This window comes from Erythrolamprus reginae, chromosome 2 (genome assembly GCF_031021105.1).
Source record: "Erythrolamprus reginae isolate rEryReg1 chromosome 2, rEryReg1.hap1, whole genome shotgun sequence".
Classification (NCBI taxonomy): domain Eukaryota; kingdom Metazoa; phylum Chordata; class Lepidosauria; order Squamata; family Dipsadidae; genus Erythrolamprus; species Erythrolamprus reginae.
Genome location: NC_091951.1, coordinates 72,973,321 through 72,997,239, shown reverse-complemented (window position 1 = coordinate 72,997,239; position 23,919 = coordinate 72,973,321). Strand labels below are relative to the sequence as shown.

Here is a 23,919-nt window from a genome sequence, read left to right as displayed (position 1 = left end):
GGGACAACACATCTAATTGTGCACAAACACACACACATACACATATATATGTACAAACTGCTAACTCTGCAACTATGATGTCTGTCGAATTTCCTAGCTTAACAATGAAAGAAAGGGGCAATAAAAAAAATACTAGACCAAATTCAACTTCACCAAATACAGGTGAGACCCAATCTATACTTCAGATTACAAACTCTTCCAAATACTATATATTGTTACAATCATATCTGCTCCTAAAACAGCTGTTTGGGAAAAAATGAAGAGGAGTACAAAATATGTAACAAATACATATAATGTTTGAAAGCATAGAAAACATTCCTTTTTCTTACAATTTGTCTGAAGGCACACAGAGTTTTATGATAACAAATTATGTTGAACTCTTTTTCTTCTGAGATTCTCCAATCTAGATTTATTTCCTCTGATTCTATTTTTCACCATGGATGTATTCCTGTTATAGTTACAAAACAAATCTTCTCTTTTTACTAGTTGAAACTGCACCCAACAGCAAATACCTGTTCTTACTTATTACAAGTAGTCCTTGACTTATGGATGGAGCCTCCCCATCATGGTTTTAAGTAGTGACAATTGTAAATCAATTTGCCCACATGATTAACCTGATTTTATGACTCTTTTTGGGGTGGTCATTAAATGAACACGACCGTTGTTAAGCAAACTAATGTTTGGCTATGGGTTGGCTTTGTCAAAAAACTGGCATTTACTTTTAGTTTTTGGTAAAAAAAGAAGTCAGTGAAATGTGGTCACATGACTATGAGAGGCTATGAATGCCCATAAATGACAGCTGGCTTCTGAGCATCTGAGATGTGGTCATGTGACCATCAGGAGGCGGGCAGTTGTTGGAACTTAAGAGCCAGACTGTCAAATATCCCCCAAAAGGACTGTCATATCATTGAACGTTTGCTAAGTGACTGGTCGTAAACTGAGGTCTACTTATACATATAAACACACACTTGAAAAGGAATCCCTCTTACAAGAAGTAGCGAACCTACTGCTGTCCTTCAGGCTATAAATACAATATCAGAATAATCTATTATTTCTGATGCTGTAGCAAAGTGGTCAAATTTAGATCACAGAGCAGAGTGCTCTTTTGAGTTAATCAAGCTGTCAGGATAATTATGGTGCAATTTTAATGATTTGTGATTCCATGGTAAGCTGCCTTCGACTGTTTAATTCTGAATGTTACTACAATGCCACAAAAATCCAGACTGAATTGCTCCTCTCAGCAAATGCCGAAAGTATTGCGATGTACAACAAAGCAGAAAAGAATTGGCTATTTTGTTAATTCTTTTATACCTGGTAAATGACAGAAGCTCCCTGTAATTGCCAGTTAGAATTCAGAGGAAGATATTTAGTACTTAAACTTTCGTATCTATTTGTTTGTAACCTTTAATCTGGAAAAGTGGTGTGTTATAGGGCAGCAATTTTTGAACCAAGACAACTCAAATAAGCTAACAGAATGCATCCAAAATCCAGGATCCATTGTTCCTATGGGGTTGAAATTTGCAAGGCTGGAGTGGCCTCAGTGCCATATTACGTTTCTTAGAAACCCACAGTTCGCATGGTGCAAGGGAAGACGGGAAGAGTGTATACCTGCCCTGATTCCTCCCTCCCTTTTGACTTTGTGTCCAATCAGCTGGCAGCAAGGCCTGATGGGCAAATGGAGTTTCTCTGCTTTGGAAGTCAAGCCAACATTTGAAATGTTTTAATGGCAGTGGATGGAGGGAGAAATTCCTGATTGGAGGGCACCTTGGATAGAAGGGATCTTTGGAAATACATCAGGAGAGGAATACTATTAGTGGAGCTTTCCTTGTGGTCCGTAGTTCCCTTTGTTTCTCCCATGCTGAGCAAAGGGGTAGGCAGTTCCAGGGGTCAACCGAGGAGGTGGAGGAAGAGGAAGCTTCACTGGGACTCTGCTAAGGGTCATGGTGGGAAGGGACACAGCACCAGCCCATATTATATGTTGAAAGAAGGATGGCCCAATGGGCCTTGGGTTGATTAGTCATTTCTACAGGGAAGAAAAGGACAACTCTATTAACAAATGGCAGTGCTACCCTCCTCATCTGAAACCCAAGCGGTCTCTAACCTTTCTGCTGGGCTGTCTGGCTCAATGAAACGGATGAGAGGTGGCGAAGAGAGGGTTTCGGTAGCAAAGATCCCACCCTGGAGCTGCAGTCCAAAGCCGTTCAAGGGGTCTCCTCTTAAAATCACCTCTGTTGTTTCCGTATGAACAATCTGCCCACCAGGACCCACAGTGCTGGAAGCTAATGATACTGAAACAAGAGAGGGACACAACCAAGTTAGCACTTTAAGGAAACATTGTACACTTCATTTTTTCCAAAGAGAAACTTATAAACCATTTTATGAGGGAGACAGTCTGCTCAAGCAAACTGCCATCAGTCTTAACAAAGCTCTTTGGAGAGAAGGGCTGTCTCTCAGATAAGAAGATAGGCATCTGCCTGCACCATCATCCCTCCCCCTATCCTGATATGTAGCTAGAAGAAAGTATGACAAAAAGTCTAGAGAAGGAAGAGTTCTGGTGAATGGAGGCGAATATAGGTTCCCAGGATAATGCTGCAGAATCCAATCTGGGTTGGTTACTGGGATCAGAGGTTCTGTTTTCTGAGCTTTTGGATTTGGGTAGGAGATGGGGTCCAGTACAAGTTGAAAAGCTCAGAAGACATAACCTCCAGTTCTAGTGACTGACCCAGATTGGATCTTGCAAGAATTTCTGAGTTTGGAGGAAAAATTAAAGGGAGCTAACAAGAACATATCACCATGATCATGATATGTCCATTCCCTTTAATTCCTCAAACAAGGGGAAGAATTTTGAAGATGATTCTAAATCCTGCAAGAAGACCTGTGATCCTTACGTGAACTTTTGTGCTCCTTCTTCCTCTGTCTTCTCCTCATCAGTGTGGCCCGTGGGCTCATGGGGTGATTGCTTCGAGGTAGAGTATTGGAATTCTGGTAGGCCAAGCCTGATGCGTTCATGGTAGGAGATGCAAAGTTGGAAGCTACAAGAGCTAAATAAAAAAAAACAAAAGAACTCTTTGACGTGAACTCCTGCTGGTTCATATCAATTGAACCCCATTATCAATTATTAGTCAAGAATGAAAATATGTCATTTTGTGTCCCAGGTTTACTGACACATTTATCAAGATGAGTAAATAGCTGATAATTCTTTTTACATTCCCAGAGTATTTTTCTAAATATTACCAAATTAACAATCTTCCAGTCTTGATTTTAGCATCTTTGCTGACCTACAAAAATATTTAAATTTGCCAAAATAGAAAGGATGTTCTCAAATCCTATGCAGAGTATAGAGATTCCCTTTTTATTCTCACTCTTTTGGAAATACAGCAGTACCTCTACCTAAGAACGCCTCTACTTACGAACTTTTCTTGATAAGAACCGGGTGTACAAGATTTTTTTTTGCCTTTTCTCAAGAACCATTTTCCATTTACAAACCGGAGCCTCCGAAACTGTAATCGGAAAAGGCAGGGAGAAGCCTCCATGGGGCCTCTCTAGGAATCTCCTGGGAAGAAACAGGGCTGGAAAAGGCAGGGAAAAGCCTCCGTGGGACCTCTCTCCTGGGAGGAAACAGGGCCTCCATACACACACACATGTCATTCCCCCAATCTCACACATTATTTGCTTTTGCATTGATTCCTATGGGGAAAATTGCTTCTTACAAAACTTTCTACTTAAGAACTTGATCATGGAACAAATTAAGTTCGTAAGTAGAGGTACCACTATAATTGGAAAGAACTAAACTCTTATGCCACATACTATGTCTCAAGGACAGGACATGGAATAGATTTTCAAGGAGTACTGCGAATGATAAAGAAAATCCACATGCACTTTTTCCACTCTCTTCCGTGAGTGAGTCTTTGGAAGAAAAGGAGAGCAAAGGCTTGGCAATAGGAATGTGGCCCATGGTTGGACTAGATGACCTACAAGGTTCCTTCCAACTCTAGTAGTAATCTAATCTAATAATATTAAGTAAAAGGCAAATCTGGTCCAGCAGAAACAGCTGATTGGACAGATTTTCAGACAGAACTGTTTGCTGGGAATTCAGATTGCAACTCCACAAATCAAGAAAGTCGAAATATAGGTTACATTACATTTACAATAGTCCTGGCTGGTTGTCTGATTCCAGGTAGGTGTCTTGCAATGTCCTGGATGGTGGGTGTGGCAGTAGCTGACACAAGGATCCCAGCAGTGGTGGTGTTCACTTTTCTGCACTTTGACTTTTGCCAACAATAGATAGATAAGATAACAAAAAGAGAACGTCAAAAATCACAAGCAATTGAAACCAATTGGTTGGCTCACCACTAAAAATATTTTGAAAACCCATTTGCATATATAACCCCCCCCCCCAATATTCACCTGTCTTGGCTGCCATTTTGCTAGCTTTGTATTGCAATCTGCCAGCTGGACATTAGCAATGGGAGGAGGGAGAAGATCAGAATGCGGGAAGACAAGAGAGGGATTTGGGAACCAAGCCATGCCGACACAAGAAGTGGAATGGATCAATCCAGTCAAAGGTCAACCAAAAGAATGTGGAGATGGAGAAGGCGTGGGTTCGTTACCCAAACAATATGAAGACAGCTAATTGGACATGGACCGATAACAAGGGGATGGCCAGAGTGAAAGGGATAAAATTGTTAATTCTATCTTCTGCATGTCAACCTGGCAGATTCTGCTTCACTAATTTTGTAAACACTTTAGCTTTCAGTGAAGTATATCCTTGGTAAACAATGGATTCGGAGTCTTTCTTTGCTAACTAAATTAAGTGGGACGGATGACATCAACCCATGGACAATGAATACAACTGGGAAAGAAAATCCTTAAAATATCTGAGTAATTTTTGTTTTCTCGGCTTGATGTGATTTGGAGAAAAAAAATCCTTCATCAAGTATACTGAGATATTTGCACACTGGCGCATTTGTCTTCCACTTTCAATCTGACGGGATTCATTTTTCCTGCACTTTCAAAACCACACGATCAGGGAACAATGGTGGCGAAAGGGCAAGTTCAATAGCGCCTTTGAGGAAATATATTTCTCTTTTGTGAACTTGCAATAAAGTTTCCTCTTGATAGTTTAAGGCACATTTCTCTTCTGTTGCTTACATACAGTCAGGGTAAGCACCACTGAATTAAAGAGCACATACTTCTCTTTTTGTTTCTTATTGTGGATCAAACAGTAAACGTAGTTTGTAATAACTCAGGATAAATCTAGAAATTGGACAGTAGAGAATCCAGTTGCAAAGAGCTTACTCATATTGCCCCAAGAGTACAATAAATATGTACAATGTACAATAAGTAAATATTGTACATTGTACAATAAGTATATTGGATAGTGTACAAAAGTGGGAACAGAAGCTCAAAGTAGTATAGTATATGTTGTGGTTAGCTCTGGCCCAGCTCCTGCCCCAAGGAATGAGCAGGTGGATGTGGGGGAGACATCCACATGCCGCAGGCCTGTTTTGCTCCCGATGGAATCTGCCATGAAGCCTCCTCTGACCAAGGCAGCATGAGTGACAGGGAAGAGGGGAGTTTGGCAGACAGCCCAGGAGGAGATCAATCATCTGCATCATCTTTGGATTCTGAACAAGAATTAATGACACATCCATGCATGCGTAGAGTGATGCATAGGAGACAACAACTAAAGGATTATTACAAGAGAAAATGAGGCCACCTGTGGTTGGGTGGGGCTCCAGTAATTAGGGCTGCTGTTATAAATAGCAGCATGTGGGTTTGGCCGTTGTGAAAGAGTATCTGATCACAGTTTGTCAGGAAACCTGGGTTGCTGGTTTCTGGACTTTGCTTGTTGATTTTTCACGCCTTTGAAAACAAAGCAGAGCAACATGTGTGTGTGTGTCTCACTTCGTTGGAAGAAGAAGGGGTGTGAAGTTTCTTCACAGCTACTAGCTAAGTACTTAATGACTGCTTAAGGTTAATTGTACAGACTACCCAGTTGTTTTGGGACGAGTGCTCTTTGCAATACAAAAAGAGTGCTTAGTTTATTTTGAATTTTGAGATAAAGAACATGTGTTTTGAATTTTCAAACGTGTGTGTGTCTGAAATTTGTACCCTTGAATTTTCAGGAGGCTCCTACCAGGGAGCCCGGCGGAACAGTATAGCTACTTGTCACAGCACTGTCCCTTGCCAGAGAGCTAGTCCTTCACAATATTGGTATTCCATAAACTGTACCTGAACTTTCAATTTATAGAAAGTATCTCATCCATGAAGGATGTTTATTAGAGTGTGCAAAATTAATAAAGCTGGAGTTAAATTCATGACTAAGAGACAGCCTTCGCAAGCACCAGTTGTAAAACATACTGGAAAATACAACCCAGGCTGAAACATCTGCCAGATAACATAGTCACATTTCCTGGTTGTATTCAGAACAACATCTACAAAAATCATCTTCCAAAAGTCTGCAAACATTCTCTCTAAACAATATCAAGCTAATCCTCATGAGGTGTTTCCATACTTCAGAAAGAATGTGTAGTGTTAAGAAACAAAAGGGATAGGAAAACAAGTTTTACAGAAAACTGTGATTTTTCACATGAACATTTCCCTCCACATTTTCTTTGCAAAAAATTATTTTCCTGAAAAGTTATAGTTAGTACTTGGTAGATAACCTACTTTGGGGTTGCCATATAGTAAATTAACAATACTGGTTTATGAAAGTAAAGACTGTATCTTTAAGAATTTTGACCGGTTGGCCATTAGAGGGCGCCAGCACTGTTCCATGTGGGGAGAGTTACTTTGAGATATCTTTCCTTGTGACTGTGAGCTGTATTATTCTTTGCTATGTGCGATTTGTAAACTATTGTTAATATTGTTCTATATTTGTAAATAATAATATTGTTAATACTAAGTCTGGCTAGCCCATATTATCTACACCACTGCAACAACTCTGCTGATTGTATGTCGAAGGTTTCGCACAGAGCTGCACCGAGACAAACTAACAGTTATGGATCATTGTAACACAATCATCTAGAACAGTGTTTCCCAACCTTGGCAACTTGAAGATATCTGGACTTCAACTCCCAGAATTCCTCAGCCAGCATTCGCTGGCTGGGGAATTCTGGGAGTTGAAGTCCAAATATCTTCAAGTTGCCAAGGTTGGGAAACACTGATCTAGAAAGCCACTCTTTCTTCTATACTTTCGAAAGTTAGAATCAATAGTGGGTTCTAAATTAGCTTGCTACTGGTTCGTGGACGTGCAAGTGCTTGCATGTGACACTTCTGTGCATGCACAGAAGCTTTTGTACATGTGCAGAATGGGTGGGATGAACCTCCTGCCATTGTTGCTACAAGTTCTAAGAACCGGTCCGAATCAGGAGCAAACCAATGCTGGTTAGAATGTTAAAAATGCTGACAAGCCTGGCTTACCAGCTCATTTTAAAAAAAAAAAGTTATTTAGGAGGTACTCCAGATGAAGTCATTCTGATGATTTACAGAACGTAAATCTGTGTTTAATTACGTTTAGAGGATTATGAATTGTTATAGTCATCGTTTATGCATTGATGCTGAATGATGATTGGTTTTTATGACTAGCGTGTTGACATTATTTATATCTTGCCATAGGCTTTTTAGAGTTTTCATGGCTGAAGTGGCTTGGAAGCTAAACAAACAAATACAACAGAGAAGTTTGCATCTTGATCCCAAGACCTTCCCAAAAGCAGCCAATAGGCTAAGATTGAGGATAGGGACACATTTAAGAACATCACAAATCTTGCTATATGAATCATATTAGTGTTTATCAGTTAATTACATTCACAAGTATGCAGGTGAACTGGCAGACAGTCTGCAGAGAGGGGCGGCATACAAATCAATCAATCAAATAAATAAATAAATAAATGAGTGAGTGAGTGAATGAATGAATAAATAAGTGAGTGAGTGAATAAATAAGTGAGTGAGTGAGTGAGTGAATGAATGAATAAGTGAGTGAGTGAGTGAATAAATAAGTGAGTGAATGAATAAATAAGTGAGTGAATAAATAAGTGAGTGAGTGAGTGAATGAATGAATGGATGAATAAGTGAGTGAGTGAGTGAATAAGTGAGTGAGTGAATAAATAAGTGAGTGAGTGAATGAATGAATAAATAAGTGAGTGAGTGAGTGAATAAATAAATGAGTGAATGAATAAATAAATAAGTGAGTGAGTGAATAAATAAGTGAGTGAGTGAATGAATAAATAAGTGAGTGAGTGAGTGAATGAATGGATGAATAAATGAGTGAGTGAGTGAGTGAGTGAGTGAATGAATGAATGAATGAATAAATAAATAAATAAATAAATAAATACATCTACGAATCCAACAGCATACATTGCTTTTAGAAGCTGGACATATACCTTGTAACAAATACATGAAAAGTCCCATTGTCACTTCAGTGTTTAATTATTGAAGCAGCTTTTACACAAAACAATTTTTTTTTACAAAACCAAACAATTAAAATGATAACTAGAATTTGATCTATTTGTCAGCTTGGCCCATGACAGGAATGGCATTGGCTATTCCTTCATTAGTGATTTACAGGGTTTTCATAACATCACTCAGCCATCAGTGAAGTATTATAAATCCTCTGTTCATCGCTATTATTTTGGCACAGTGATGGTTGCTTGGCTCAAGAGGACACAAATTTCCCAAAGTAGAAAATTAATCACACTGATCCACAAGAATCAATAAAAGGTTAGGTTCCTGTCTCCTCCCACATGGTTTTAATTTTGTTTTTACCCCACCCCCCACCCCCAAAAAAAACCCTGTCCCTAATCTCAATTTCTGGATAATCAGGATGGTGACGGGCATTTCCCCCCAGAAATAAACACACCCCAAAGAAACAAACATATTCCATATGTTATGCTCATTCTTGACACATACCTGTATCCAGAGGCTTGAGGGGAAGTCTACTGTAATGAGCAGGTAGTATCTCTAGCTTAACCATTTCTGATGTGGCTGCTAACAGCTGGGTGGCCTCCAATAAGGAGCAATGCTCTGTGCTAGTCCCGTCAATGGAAAGGATGTGATCACCTACGTGCAGGGCCCCACATCTGCCAGAGAAACACACAACCACAGGCATATATTGCAGTCACCTGTGGTTAAAAGTAGAGCAATTCAAAAGTCATCAAAGTCACACAAAACGTGATGACTTTGCATCATACACAATTTTTGCCATGTTCTTTGCCCAGACTCAGCTGAAACCTTATTTTTAAAAAGCCAGAAATCCAGCTTTGAAGTTTCCTGGTTGGAAAAAAAAAACGCATGAAAGAACAGAGGTTTTATCATGAAAGAACATCAGTCAGGTTAACTGAACTTCAGACAAACCCTTCCCTAAAAGCTAAAGAGAATATTTTTATATGGTCAAATGGAATCTGAAATGTATCTTTATTAATCTAAGGGGACTTTTTACACAAAACAAAACAAAGATTACCCTGGGCTTGTTCTGATTTCATTTTGTTCTTTGACATTGTTTCTAATAAAAGAGCTTAACATGTTTGTGAAGACTACATTTGCATATGGCATTTGGAAGAATGTAGTACATATTTCCAATACAAAGGGGAAAGCAACAGCTATTGGAAAATCATTTTATTAAGTGCACCTGTTGAGGTATTTGGCCAAATTCTAGCTGAAACATAACAATTAATACAATTTCAGAAAAGTAGTGTAATATTGCCAAGCAGCAGGTGCTGTACAAATCACAGTTTTGCTTTTCAGCAAGTCACGGGGGAATGGTATGAAAAGGGATATTTATTCATTTGTTGCAGAGGTTTACACCAGTTCTATCTATCAGTTTATACCAGTTCTATAGAACCGTAACTTGGCCTGGCTCACTAGAACCAGCAGCGACCTAGTCCTGCCATATTCCTGAGCCGGTTCTCTAGGTGGCATCATAGGCGCCACCAACTTGGGATTTTTTAGTACTGCGCATGCACGCGCACCGTGCATCCCTTAGCAAACTGGCAGTAACAGAATCCGGATTTATTGGCAATAAAATATGACATAAAATTAGTTAATTACTATATGCACATGTAAATTTGTGTACAGATAATGACATATTGTTGGCTGAGAACATGAGAACTCTTATCTATCTATCTATCTATCTATCTATCTATCTATCTATCTATCTATCTATCTATCATCTATCTATCTATCAGATTTGTATGCCACCCCTCTCCAAAGACTCGGGGCGGCTCACAACAGCAAAACAGTACAAATCCAATAGTAAAAAACAATTTAAAACCCTTAATATAAAAAGCAATCATACATCTCAGACAAATCATACATAAAATGGAAAGGGCCCAGGGGAATCAATTTCCCCATGCCTGATGACAAAGGTGGGGTTTTAAGGAGTTTGTGAAAGGCAAGGAGGGTGGGGGCAATCCTAATCTTCAGGGGGAGTTGATTCCAAAGGGTCAGGGCCGCCACAGAGAAGGCTCTTCCCCTGGGTCCAGCCAGACAACATTGTTTAGTTGACGGGACCTGGAGAAGGCCAACTCTGTGGGACCTAACCAGTCACTGGGATTCGTGCGGCAGAAGGCGGTCCCGGAGATATTCTGGCCCGATGCCATGAAGGGATTTATAGGTCCTAACCAACACTTTGAATTGTGACCAGAAAATGATCGGCAACCAATGCAGACTGCGGAGTGTTGGTGTAACATGGGCATACCTGGGAAAGCCCATGATTGCTCTCATAGCTGCATTCTGCACGATCTGAAGTTTCCGAACAGTGAATGTCGGAGACTTTATGGTACAATAAGGAACATGGATATGAACATATTAAATATAAAACTAGTTTCCTGAAACAATAAATTGAGTGAATGACTACAAATTGCATACAAGTAACAAAAAAAAAGCAAACGGTTGGATCTAATACTTCAAGAGGATGTTGAAACTGAATGGAAAATGGATAGAAAAATGTAGAAAATGTTGGTAGAAAAAGAATGAATACCAGGCTTATGGCAGAGAGAGAATCTTTGTTGAAAGACAGAAAAAAAAATCTTTAAATAGGAGTACACCTTTACCCTTTTTGTTATATGAAAATAAGAGCTATTAGAAGAAACAGAACAAATGGGGACAAAAAGATTCCTCTAAGAAGCATGTTTAACAAAAGATAAGGTCAAAAACTGAAGGTTGACAAATGACGCTGAACTGAATACAAACGGAGTGATAAATACAAAATAAGTATGTCATGATGGTTTGTTTATATAAACAGATTGAATGAACGACAACTAAATTGTGAAATACTTTTATGAAATAATGAATAGGTCAAAAGGAAAGAGAAAACAAGGAAGCCTGTGGTTGGATGAAGTGGATGACATCCTGAGAAAAATAAAAATGATAGTTTAAAGAACAAAGAGCAATATTTAAAACCCTGCATAACATACCGACAACCAGAATGGTTCGCAGGAATAGAATAGGAGGAAGAGGAGCAGTGAAATGAAAAGTACCGTAGATTTAGCAATTTTTTCTTGACTTCTCTAATTTCTTCAGTTTAATTGGTTTATAATTTCTTATTGTTTTTTTGCAGTAATATGTCTTGCCATAAAAGATGTGTACAGGTACTTTTCAATGCAAATAAATAAAATTTTGGAGAACTAATTAATCTGTAAGTGTTCATATTAAAAGTTCAATATCATTTTGCAAGTTTAACAGGGTTAATGTATTTCTGATAAGACAACTTTAGTTACCAGCGAACAACAGATATACAATGGTACCTCTACCTAAGAATGCCTCTACTTACAAACTTTTATAGATAAGAATCGGATATTCAAGATTTTTTTACCTTTTCTCAAGAACCATTTTCCATTTACAAACCCGAGCCTCTGAAAATGTAACTGGAAAAGGCAGTGAGAAGCCTCCATGGAGCCTCTCTAGGGATCTCCTGGGAGGAAACATGTCCGGAAAAGGCGGGGAAAAGCCTCCGTAGGGCTCTCTAGGAATCTCCTGGGAGGAAACAGGGCCTCGACCCTCCCTGTGGTTTCCCCAATCGCAGGCATTATTTGCTTTTACATTGATTCCTATGGGAAAAATTGCTTCTTACAAACTTTTCTACTGAAGAACCTGGTCACGGAACGAATTAAGTTCGTAAGTAGAGGTAACACTATTCTTCATTTCCAATAATATTATAAGGGGTTTTCTTTTTTTAGATGTTTCACACTACTTGTAAAAATGGTTTCCACTCTTGGAATAGTCTGAAATATTTGGAATGGAAAGGACAACTTTCCCACAGATGTGCCCAAGATAAATTCAGTTCCTTAAAACCGTGCATTTTAATCCTGATGTTTTCACCGATACAGACATGAGTGCCAGCTGGAAGACTTTGGGCCAATCACTCTCTCTCAGTCCAACCCACTTCACACAGTTGTTGTTATGGGGAAAGTAAGAGTCAGGCGCTATACCAATCACTTTGAGTCGACCAAAAATAAAGATAGGGTAGAAATCAAGTACACACATAACGTTTTTCCCTTATATAGTTTGTGCAGAGCAACACTTATACAGTGCGGTATTTCTCAAGCTTCCCCACATCTCACTAGAGGAAAAACATTTTAAACAGAAATAAATATTAAATCAAATGTTGAGATCACAATCGCAGTTCAGCCTCCTACCTGTCCCCCACACTAGCTGACTTGATCTTCTCAATGATTATGACTTGTTTATTCCGATGGGTGTTCATTGATAATGTGATTCCTAGGGCAGAGCCGGGTGCTTTTGCAATTTCCACCAGCAAAGGGCCTGACGCATTGGCTACCATATCTATCAATCAAAAAAAGACATTTGGAATTAATTCTGTTTAGCTTTTCTCAATGGGAACATCAAATGTGTTAGGTGGGAAAACCAGCAGTATTTATGATATGCTGGGCGTATATGGTCACATAGGAGTCTGGTTATTATGCAGAACATGATACAACACAACCTTTAACATATATTAAAATACAGAAATTTAGGACAAACTAAAAAGCTTGTAAAATCAACCTCTAAAATCTCTACGTTTGCAAAAGTAACTTCTCAGTTACTGCTTAAAGATCTTGATCAACAAAGTGACAAATCATAAAATTAAGCCCAACACAGCAACTGAAATAGGTTTTTAAAAAAATAATAATTATTATAATTAATAACTATAATTAAAAGTAAACATTATGCAGGACTAAGGATAGCTCCAGGGCCAGAACCAAAACTTTATTTCATTGTAAAATCTGATGTCTGAAAGATTATTGTCCCATCTTGGTGAAGAACCATTTTCTAATAAGGAGTACTTAATAGGGTACTTTGTGACATGTTTGCAGGCATTCTGGCATCTCAGGAGAAAGAACAGGTGCATCCTACCTAGTATCCATGCAAAATATTCAAAGTTTTTAATGTCAATTCAAGGGCTAAAATTGAACATACATTTGGAAGGCAAAGTCCATTCAAGGTGTCAAGGTTTGTTGTTCAGTCTTGTCCAATTCTTTTCAATCCCATGGACCACAGTATACAAGCCTCTCCCCCCATCCTCCATTGTCTCCCTGAGTCTGCCCAAACTCATACTCACTATGTCTATGACACTAGCTAACCATCTTATCCTCTGCTGTCCCCTTCTCCATTTAGCTTCAGTTTTCCCCAGCATCGGGGTCTTTTCCAATGAGTCTTCTCTTCTCATTTGGTGGCCAAAACATTTGAGCTTCAGCTTCAGTATCCTCCCAAAGGAAAGTCGGGGTTGATTTCTTCTGGGATGTGTGAACAAGATGTGGGTAATTTCATTTCAGTGTATAATTATCATATATCCTATTTCACATCTCCCTTGACATGATCTGGTATTTTTCTTTATTAAAACTAAAAGCCTAGCTTAAAAACTAAAAGCCTAGCTTGACTACCATGTTTCCCTGAAAGTAAGACCCTGTCTTATATTTTTTTGAACATTGAAATAAGCATTTGGCTTTATTGCCATGCACACAAAAGCTATAAGGGGAATGTCTTGTTTTGGGGGAAACAGAGTAAAAGTGCTTACTACTTGCCTTTAGGAAAAATAATACAAAAGCTTTGTTTGGTAAAAGTTGTACTCCACACTGGATTCTTTACTAAATGCTGAATCCTGTCAAGAAATGCTTATACTATGAAGCATCTATTCCCACTACTTCACATAACTTAAAGGAACCTGAGAAAGTGAGAACATACTCTGTAGTATTGTGACTGTATTCTGTAAAGTATGTTTCTCACAGCTTTTTAAGATCTAACAGTATATCCCCAAAATTTAAATTATAACTGGAGCATATCCCATTTAGATGGATTTTACACAAATCTAAACACATTTTACTGAACTTCATTAAATATCTGGAGAGAAAAACACACCAAACTTTCACAAAATGTATAAAAGTACCTAAATCTAGACCAACTAAATGTTCAGAATTAACAAAAATTATCTTACTTAGATATATGGATTAATGGCAAAGGGCATGGATATTACATTTAATTATGCTTTCAGCATGTACCTCCATTTTAGGACAATTAATCTTAGATAACAGAGAGGAATGAAACCTTTAAGAAGATTTAGGAAACCCTACCCATCCAAATGAAAAACTAGCTTTAATTATCTATTAATAATAATTATCTATTAATAATCTATTAATTAATAACTACATTACAACAAATGGGATCTATATGGCTCTTTGATGTGTATATGCAGGACAAACATTTCTAGATCAGCTGGATCTCATTTTTAAAAATCAAAGTCTTCACTTATTTTAACTTCATTGCAACACAGGCTACAAAAAGGTAATCAATAAATATAAATCTATAATGTTCCCATGCTGACTGGAGAATTGTTCATCTCTGAAAATAGTGGTAATTTATGTGGCTTAATCTCTCTATGGTCAACCTCTATTTTCGACTATCCAGATGGTCATATTTTTCAAAATCGTTCTTTTTAGTTAAAAGAATCATTTCAAAATTATGACTTACTCATTTTGCTCACCTGAGGCTAAAATATATCCAAGCAGTAGACACTTAAAAATTAAAATATTAATGACCTGGCATTTATTAGTTGTCAAGTATCTTTCATCAACATAGCAAATATGTTCAATGATAAGGAGCTGCTTTTAGAGAGAGAACATTCTTCATACAACAAATGCCTATCTGAACTCGGACAAGGTAGAAGAAATCATGAGAGAGAGACAGGCTTATGAATAGCAACAGCATTAGACTTGAATACCACTACATAGTGCATTATACAGTAGTACTCTCTATAGAGTCAGCATATTTCTCCCAATGAGCTGGCTCCTCATTTTACTGTGACCTTGTAATGATGAAAGGCTGAATCAACCCTGGACCAGTGAAAATCGAACTGCCAGAAGTCAGAAGTAGTAGCCTGCAGTACTGCATTCTAAACCACTGTGCTGCCATAGCTCAAGAAACTGCTATTACAATTGCTATTAATATCGGAAGTGGCAAGTCAGCCAGATGTTTAGACTGGGTTTGGTATTTTTGTCTGTCTATCAAGCCCTTGTAAAGAACCCAAGATAGGCAAATGTTCCTGCTTGATGATATTAAAGGTTGTTCCATTTCTATTTGAAAGCCTTTGTATTTTGTAATTCTCTCCAATGTAATTCTCTCTTTTATTCCACTGTTTCTACACACTGCCACATCCATTATTATTATTATTATTATTATTATTATTATTATTATTATTATTATTATTATTTCAGTACAACACAGCAAACAAGATCACTATGCTGGATTATTATTATTATTGTTGTTGTTGTTGTTGTTGTTGTTGTTATTATTATTATTATTATTATTATTATTATTATTATTATTATTATATGCTGCCTCTCTCCAAGGACTCGGGGCAGCATATAAACCCAAACCACACCCACACCCACACATACACATACAGCATTCTTATCAACAACTGTTAATTTTGAAGTGTTAACTGACAGATATTAATCTGAACTATAGAGTTCCAAAGTACTTTATCTTCTTCATTTTCAATTACTTGTGGTCTCGCTAATTTATTGGTTGCAGGTAAATGGTATTTCTTGCAGATATTCCAATGCACCTTTGTTGCCTCTTTGTTTGCTATTGTTTGTAATCAGTCTCTGTGAACTTGGAGTAGCTAACTAGATGTTCCATTGTTTTTTCAACTTCTGGGCAAAGGCAAGTGCATTAGTCATAACTAGCCATGGATTCCTTCCAATATTCCCTTTTAGCAATGATGTGCTATTTTGCGATAATATTTCTGCCTTTCTCTTAGATATTTGAATGAAGCCCATTAAATAAGAACACAAGCAAGGCACAAGCATTTCTCCTAACCATCCTGAGTATACAAACAACAGCACAGGGACAAGATTGTTTAACATCTACCACATATGTGTTGGAAAACCAAATGCAGAGTTTTCCGCTTGCCTTTTCTTCAACGTATAATATTTTTGTTAGGTGCCAAATGCAAAACATGCCCACACTGAGGTTTCTTTTTAAAAACCTTAGCTCGCGTGGAAAGAGCTCAAACGAGAAACGTAAAATGTGTTGATTCTACAAAGGGATAGGAAAACCTAGGAAACAGACTTCAAAGTCATCAGACATTTTCGTTTCTCCAAGCCAAGAGAGACGCTGTCTGCTTAGAAACTTGCACAATAGCAACTCTGCCAAGAGCTGAGAAGAAACCAAGTTATCACATATTGCTGACACCAGGGAAAGCTTCTTCTACACCCGATAGGCCTTTCCCCACACTATGATCTTCTTTCATTTCATAAAAAAGCAAAAACTGCACACCTCTTTTGATCTATTCCTTTCTAGGAGCTATTCCTAAAGCTGATAGATTACTGTATTTTTCGGAGTATAAGATGGGCACTTTTTTACCCACCCACCCCAGAAGAAGGTGAAAACTTGGGTGTGTCTTATACACCAAATGGATACACCAAATGTTATTATTATTAATAATAACAAGAACAACAACAAAAACAACAAAAACAACAGAGTTGAAAGGGACCTTGGAGGTCTTCTAGTCCAACTCCCTGCTATGGCAGGAGACCATACACTACTTCATACAAATTCATCCACCCATTGCTTATTGTCCTACCCTGAGATGCTTTGGAGAATAGCCTGACTCCCTCTTCTTTTGGTAACCCCTGAGATATTGGAACACTGCTATCATGTCTCCCCTTGTCCTTTTCATCATACTAGATATACCCAGTTCCTACAACCATTCTTCATATGTTTTAGCCTCCAGTCCCCTAATCATCTTTGTTGCTCTTCTCTGCACTCTTTCTAGAGTCTCAGCATCTTTTTTACATTGTGGTGACCAAAACTGAATGCAGTATTCCAAGTGTCTCCTTACCAGGGCCTTATAAAGTGGTGTTAACCCTTCATGTGATCTTGATTCCATCCCTCTGTTAATGCAGCCTAGAACTGTGTTGGCTTTTTTGGCAGCTGCTGCACATTGCTGGCTCATATTTAAATAGTTGTCCACTAGGATCTCTCAGAGTTACTACTGTTGAGCAAGGTACCACATATACCATATGTTCTGGTTTCTGGTAGAACTTTAGCTATTACAAATAACTCTTACTAAATGCAGTATTTCATAAACAAAGAAACTCCATCTTTATTTCTCTTCCCTTCCGTATTCAAAATACAGTTCATACTAGCACATTCCTCTTCCTCCCATTATCTTTCTTAATTGCATTCCTCATACATTCCTCCCAGCCTTCTCCGTTTAACAAGATTTATGTACTCACAACATGATTCAAAAACAGCAGAAATGACTGTAAAATAACACAGACTGCATTTGCTTGCTTGGGAGCTGAACGGAAATACCTTTCATTCTAGCCCTACAACATTGAAACTCCACCCTTCTCCCCACTGACCCCCTGACATACCAAATACATCACTCCAGTATTTAACCCATTCCTCCCCTTAATATCTTCTTCCAAACACCTGTTCCTTACGTTTTTGGACCCTTCTGAATTTAGGATTGACCCAGCGAAGGTCTGATTCTTCCTCGCTAGATTCTGGACTCATAGCCACATCCTGTGGCTGGCCTCCCACCTGTTCTACTACCTGTAACCCCGGTCCCACCACTAATTCATAAACACTATCTGTATCAGAGTCCTCAATTTCTTCATCATCCTCCAACTGACCAGGAGTATGCACAACACGGTACCTGTGTGTTTCGTTTTAGTCGCCTAAATGTAGAACCTTACTAGTTCTTCTCTTTCCTCTCCCCGCCACTTTCTATTTACTTTGTATTTTATAATACTCTATAACTCAATAAAATAGCTCTGATATAGCTTAAATTCAGTTCTCTAAGTGCAGAATTTACCCCAAAAGCCAACATCTGTTTGAAATAAGTATTTTTCTTTTTAAAATGGAAAACAAAACATCTTGGAGTGAGAAAAAAAAGGTGAAATTGAGGCATTATTTAGCATGAAAAGTTCCCATAGATACACCAGCAGCAATTAGGCCATGAAAAATGGCAAATTCTAAAAGTATTGTATTTTTCTCAGTGGCGCACTCTGACACCTGCAATACACAAAGAAAGCCAAATATCTTGGCAACACAACATGCCATTGATCAGCACAAGGTAGAGCACATTTTAGCATGATTCTTATTGACCTGCTTTAGCCAACGGATTGTTGATCCAAGAAGTGGCCCAATTAAAACATGGCAAACCTTTGTAACACTCAGGGCGAGACATCTGTTCCCACTGATTTAACATCTCTCTCTCTCTCTCTCTCTCTCTCTCACACACACACACACACACACACACACATAAGGCAGAGATGAACAACTCTTGGGATTTTTTTTTTAAAAAAATTCACATAGTAGCAGTGGGTATAATTCATGCAGAAGTGATCAATAAAGGAAACTAGGCTCTGAAAGGCTAATAATATCATGAACAAAGATATTGACTATGCTGAAAGAATCGGAGAATGCTTTGCCAGCGATGAATGTGGCCTCTCAGCATTATTAGGCGACAGGAGACCGCCTGCGGTTCACAAAAGGGGACGAGGAACAACTTTAGCAGACGAAGCCTTTCGGCAGAAGGATCATATGAGAAGCAAAGCAGAGCCTGCAGGAGACCGAACTGGCTTCATCAAAAATATCTTTTGCCTCTTGAAAAATAATTTTTTTAAAAAATCCCTACTTTCAGCAGTGAATGAAAGCGATAATTTGGACCGGGAGGGAAAGAGATAATTCCACCCTCCCCCATTTTCCTTTAATATTATCCATTTGCTGATTTCTGCTTCTAAATTAATGTAGTTACACTTCAAAAGACATCTAGTGAGAACACCTTGGAGCGTTTAACAGGCAGAAAAGATGGAAGTATGTGTGTGTGTGCGTTTATGTGTGTGTGCATGTGTGTGTGTGTGTGTGTGTGTGTGATCTGAATCATGTTCCCAATATGCATTACAAAAGCTGCTCCTAAATAACTTATCAGACAAGAACCAGGGGAGAAATTCAGTGATTTCAGAAGGAGGAAAAAATAAAAAAACCTCCTGAAATGGTCTCGTCTTCAGAATGGCAATTAAGCTTGGCAAATGGATTCCCTACCCATCTTAACTAAAATGCTCATAAATGACAATTCCCCCTCACCTAAAAGTTAGCGAAACTGCTGGGAGGGTAGGTAGGTAATCCTTTTTTGTAATCTTCTCTAAAACCATCCACCCCCCAATCATCCAGGACAAAAATGGGCATCTCACCAATGAATTGATGATCCCCAGGGATTTGGGAACAAAATTTGGAACACAGGACCCACATCCCGAGTCTTCGGAGAGGCGCGGCATACAAATCTAATAAATTATTATTATTATTATTATTATTATTATTATTATTATTATTATTATTATCTAGTGCAGCTTTGATATTAAAGAAAAAGGATAAAAAGCAAAAATGACCTTTTGATCTTTTGGGGCCACTCATTCCCCAAATCAATCCTTTAAATTATATATATATATTGTGATGAGTCAATGGGTTATTTTGCAGAAAAGGGATACCAGCCAACACAGCTTTATTTCGGGTCCCTGAAAAATAAAATGGTTGTAACAGTATGGGTTACAATTGGCTTAGTTGTTATAAAAGCTATTACAAGCAGTCAAGGAATGAATAAAAGCTTGTTTTCCAGAAGATGGCAACTGGTTTTCAATATCCTGTCTACAAAATGTCAAGGGGAAGAAAAATCAATATTTAACGGGGTCATTTTTCCAGTGGCTGGTGATTTTACAGACAATGCGAGTCAAACCTTTGGCTGACTTAGGCAACCTAAGAGCCAGCTCTGGTTTCAAGTCAAGCAGTTTTTTGTTCTCGTTTCCTCATGGTCTGATGGCCTTGGTTATGAGTTGCTCCCCTCAGATCTAGTTATCTAATGACCTAGTTATCTACTTCTGTTGCACATTAAGCTATCCATCTGTTGAAAGTGGGACTAACTATATTGCTTGTCTTGAAATAAATGCATGATAAAAGTTAAAGATTTGACAAAGAACTATTTTAATGATACAAAATGGTCCAAATCAGTTTTGAAGGGGGACAAATGTCCAGAAAATCTCCTTGGTGTGCTTGGAATGTTCAGTCCAAACAGAATCAGGCTGATTTATATTTATCTTGTGACCAATACAAAATTTGACACATTTCCCTGTTCCACCTTAATCATTTCAGCCCCACTATTCAAGACTGCCTAGATCTTTTTAAAAAACTTGTTTTTAAATAATTGACTGCCATTCCAAATTTGGGGTCACTTGCAAACTTCATTGGTGCCCCCAACTCCCTTATCTTGCTACAAATGTTGAACAAGTCATGGTCCAGGACAAAGTTTCATGGCAGGTCGCTTGATATTTCTCTACAAGCTGAAGTGGAGGCATCAATGAGCACTGTTGGATATAGTCATTTAGCCAACTATGTAACAAATTCACCAGTAACCCATGTTTTACTATGTTATGAAAGAGGATATCATGAAACACTTTGCTAAATGTTTTTCTCTGGACCACACATACTATATCTGTGGCATTCCTCTACTCAGCGACTAACTGTATCAAATAAGTGGCGGGGGGACAGTTAGTCTGAAATGATTTGTTTGCACACACGCATGACACTCATTTGTAGTGTGCAGCTGTCCTTAGCCAGTCTAAATACAATGGTACCTCTACCTAAGAACACCTCTACTTACGAACGTTTCTAGATAAGAACCGGGTGTTTGAGATTTTTTTCCTCTTCTCAGGAATCATTTTCCATTTACAAACCCAAGCCTCCGAAACTGTAACCAGAAAAGGCAGGGAGAAGCCTCCGTGGGGCCTCTCTAGGAATCTCCTGGGAGGAAACAGAGCCTCCACCCTCCCTGTGGTTTCCCCAATCGCACACATTATTTGCTTTTACATTGATTCCTATGGGAAAAATTGCTTCTTCTTACAAACTTTTCTACTTAAGAACCTGGTTACGGAACAAATTAAGTTCAGAAGTAGAGGTACTACTGTACCTGTAGTTTCCTGTTTCCCCCCCTTTTTTTGATTATCAACAGCACTTCTCCAATCCATCACCATAATTCCTTTGGTTCTTTCAGTTGTAAAGTAACGCAACTGGTTTTGAGGACCTGAATTCATTTAAATTACCTACATTCTTTGTTAGCTAATAGTAAGCTACAGTTCCCTTGTTCTCTAATAGCAGAATGCCCAGTTAGGCTTTCATTTATCTCTTGAGAGAAACCAAATTCAAAGTAGGAATTAAGAAATTCTGTCTTCTCATCATCACCTCTTACAGAGTTTTTCTCCCAATGGAATTACATTCAATTTGGCTTTTCCTTTATTTCTAACTTACCAAATGAACTCTTTTGGATGTTTTATATATTGTATCTCACAGCTCTCAATTTATTATGAACTTTTACCTTTCCAACAAGAGTTCCTACATCCCTCTATTGTCCTAAGCACAGCTATAAAATCAGAAAAGTTTGGGGACAGAAAGAAAGAACAGAAATGGCTGGATGGCACTGGCACATACTATTTGAGTCCCTGTGTGATTCTATGGTGATTTATTATTTACCTATTGTTGCGTGCACATGTTTGCAAATAAAGCTTGCAGCTATGATGACACAGACAGTGATTAGAATACAATATTGTAGGCTATGCTGCCCATAACCAGAATGTCGATCCTGACAGGGCTGAAGGTTGACTCAGCCTTCCATGTTTCCATGGCAAAATGAAGACCCAGATTGTTAGCGACAATATGCTGATTCTGTAAACAGCTTAGAGAAGGCTATAAAGCACAATGAAGCAGTATATAGGTCTAAGCACTATTGCTATTAATATATCACTGCTTCAGGAAAGAAGGGGTGGGTAAAATTATACATTACTGTAAAAATGGAAAATGAGGATATTAAAGTATTAACAGAGCCAGAAATGCTCCTTCTGCCTTCTTAAATAGTGTTGGGTGAATGCAGTTAACAAGCTACATTGATCTTAAATGGGGGTAAATGAACTGAAATCTTAAGGCCCTAACCCCTCTTTTTTTTTACTCTTTTTTTGGTTCTGGAAATTGCAATTGCCAAAAATTGGACAAATGACTTCTCAGTATTTGCAGGGCGGCGGGCAATGGATGGCCAGGGCTCCCACGGGCACATTTTGGCAGTGAGATGGGGGAAATCCCATCTTGCCCGCCACTTCCTCGGCTCATCTCCGATCGGAGGAATCGGCAGGTGAGAAGGGAAACTGGCAGCAAGATGGGATGGCTGCTGAGAGCTCTTCGGACACGCCATTCTCTGTCTCCTCCGACACCTTCGCGCTTTGCCATGACAATAGCAGAAGGATTGAGGGGTTGGAGACCTTGCACGGCAAAGCCTGGCTCCAGTTCCCTTGCAATCCTCAGAGCCTGGAAACTCAACAGCACTTGTTTTGGACACTGCTTGCAGCAACAGCAGCCAAGACAGAAGCGAGGGTTCATAAGAAGAAAATGGTTTGGAAGTAGAGACAAAAAATCTTAAACACCGGGTTCGTATCTCAAAAAGTTCGTCAGTAGAGGCGTTTGTAAGTAGAGGTACTACTGTATACAAAGGGGAAAGAGTGTAGAGCTTTAGCTCTTATAAGCATATAGAAGAATAATTTTTGTTCATTTGTAAATCAGTTCAGAACCAATTTCCATATGGTCTGGATTGATTATAAAAAATCATTTGATTCATTACCACACAGCTGGATCACCAAATATTTGGAAACAATTGGTATCAGTAAAAACATTGGATTTTTAAAAAGAAAAATAAATAACGAAGCAATGGAAGATAGAATTGATGGTTGGAAATGAAAAATACGTACTTATCAACATTAGGAGAGGCATCTTCCCAGTGATTCATTCTCATTTTTATAATTTGTCATTGCTTTGATCTCACTTTCAGTGATTTTGAAGAAAACAAACATTGGCTAGCACACAGCAAAAAAAAAGTGCTAATAAAATATTACATTTGCTTTATATGGATGATCTATGCAAATGTATATACATATATACAATTTTAAAAATAATTAGTAAAATCTAAAATCTACTGATAACAGATAAAATCAACTCTAAATATTATTAATTTGCACTTCATCTTAATACAGTTCTCATTATTTCCCTCTATTTTTATGTGCACCAAGCTACAATTCAAAATAAGATTTGCTTCAATTACAATTACCCCAATCAATTCAAACAAATCTACATGCTTCCAAAGCAAATTAAATTCCACAATAATAATTATGGGCACATGACAATTCTCTTCTTGTGGTCTGTTCATTCAGAACTCAAGTGCTTCAGTTCATCTTAATAATCCCAGATAAATATACATAAGTTTGCAGTTCATAGCTCATAGATTCTTTCAATCTCTTTGGTGGGCAATCTTCAACCCAAAGAAGATCCATTTTTAATTTTTGTACTAGTTTTTTAGTCTGCTTTTCAGAGAAAAAAATGATA

General features: G+C 38.2%; 1 protein-coding gene across 5 annotated transcripts in view; it reads right to left on the bottom strand.

Moving 5' to 3' along the window:
- GRIP2 (glutamate receptor interacting protein 2) overlaps positions 1 to 23,919 on the bottom strand; it is a 626,179-nt gene that overhangs the window by 77,046 nt on the left and 525,214 nt on the right. For all 5 annotated transcript variants that reach the window (XM_070738325.1, XM_070738326.1, XM_070738327.1 and 2 more), the window contains exons 8-12: positions 12,636 to 12,783; positions 8,911 to 9,080; positions 4,143 to 4,268; positions 2,889 to 3,041; positions 2,102 to 2,288 (exon numbers count right to left, since the gene is read on the bottom strand). In XM_070738325.1, coding sequence (XP_070594426.1) covers positions 2,102 to 2,288; positions 2,889 to 3,041; positions 4,143 to 4,268; positions 8,911 to 9,080; positions 12,636 to 12,783 — 784 coding nt within the window. The remainder of the gene's footprint in view (positions 1 to 2,101; positions 2,289 to 2,888; positions 3,042 to 4,142; positions 4,269 to 8,910; positions 9,081 to 12,635; positions 12,784 to 23,919) is intronic.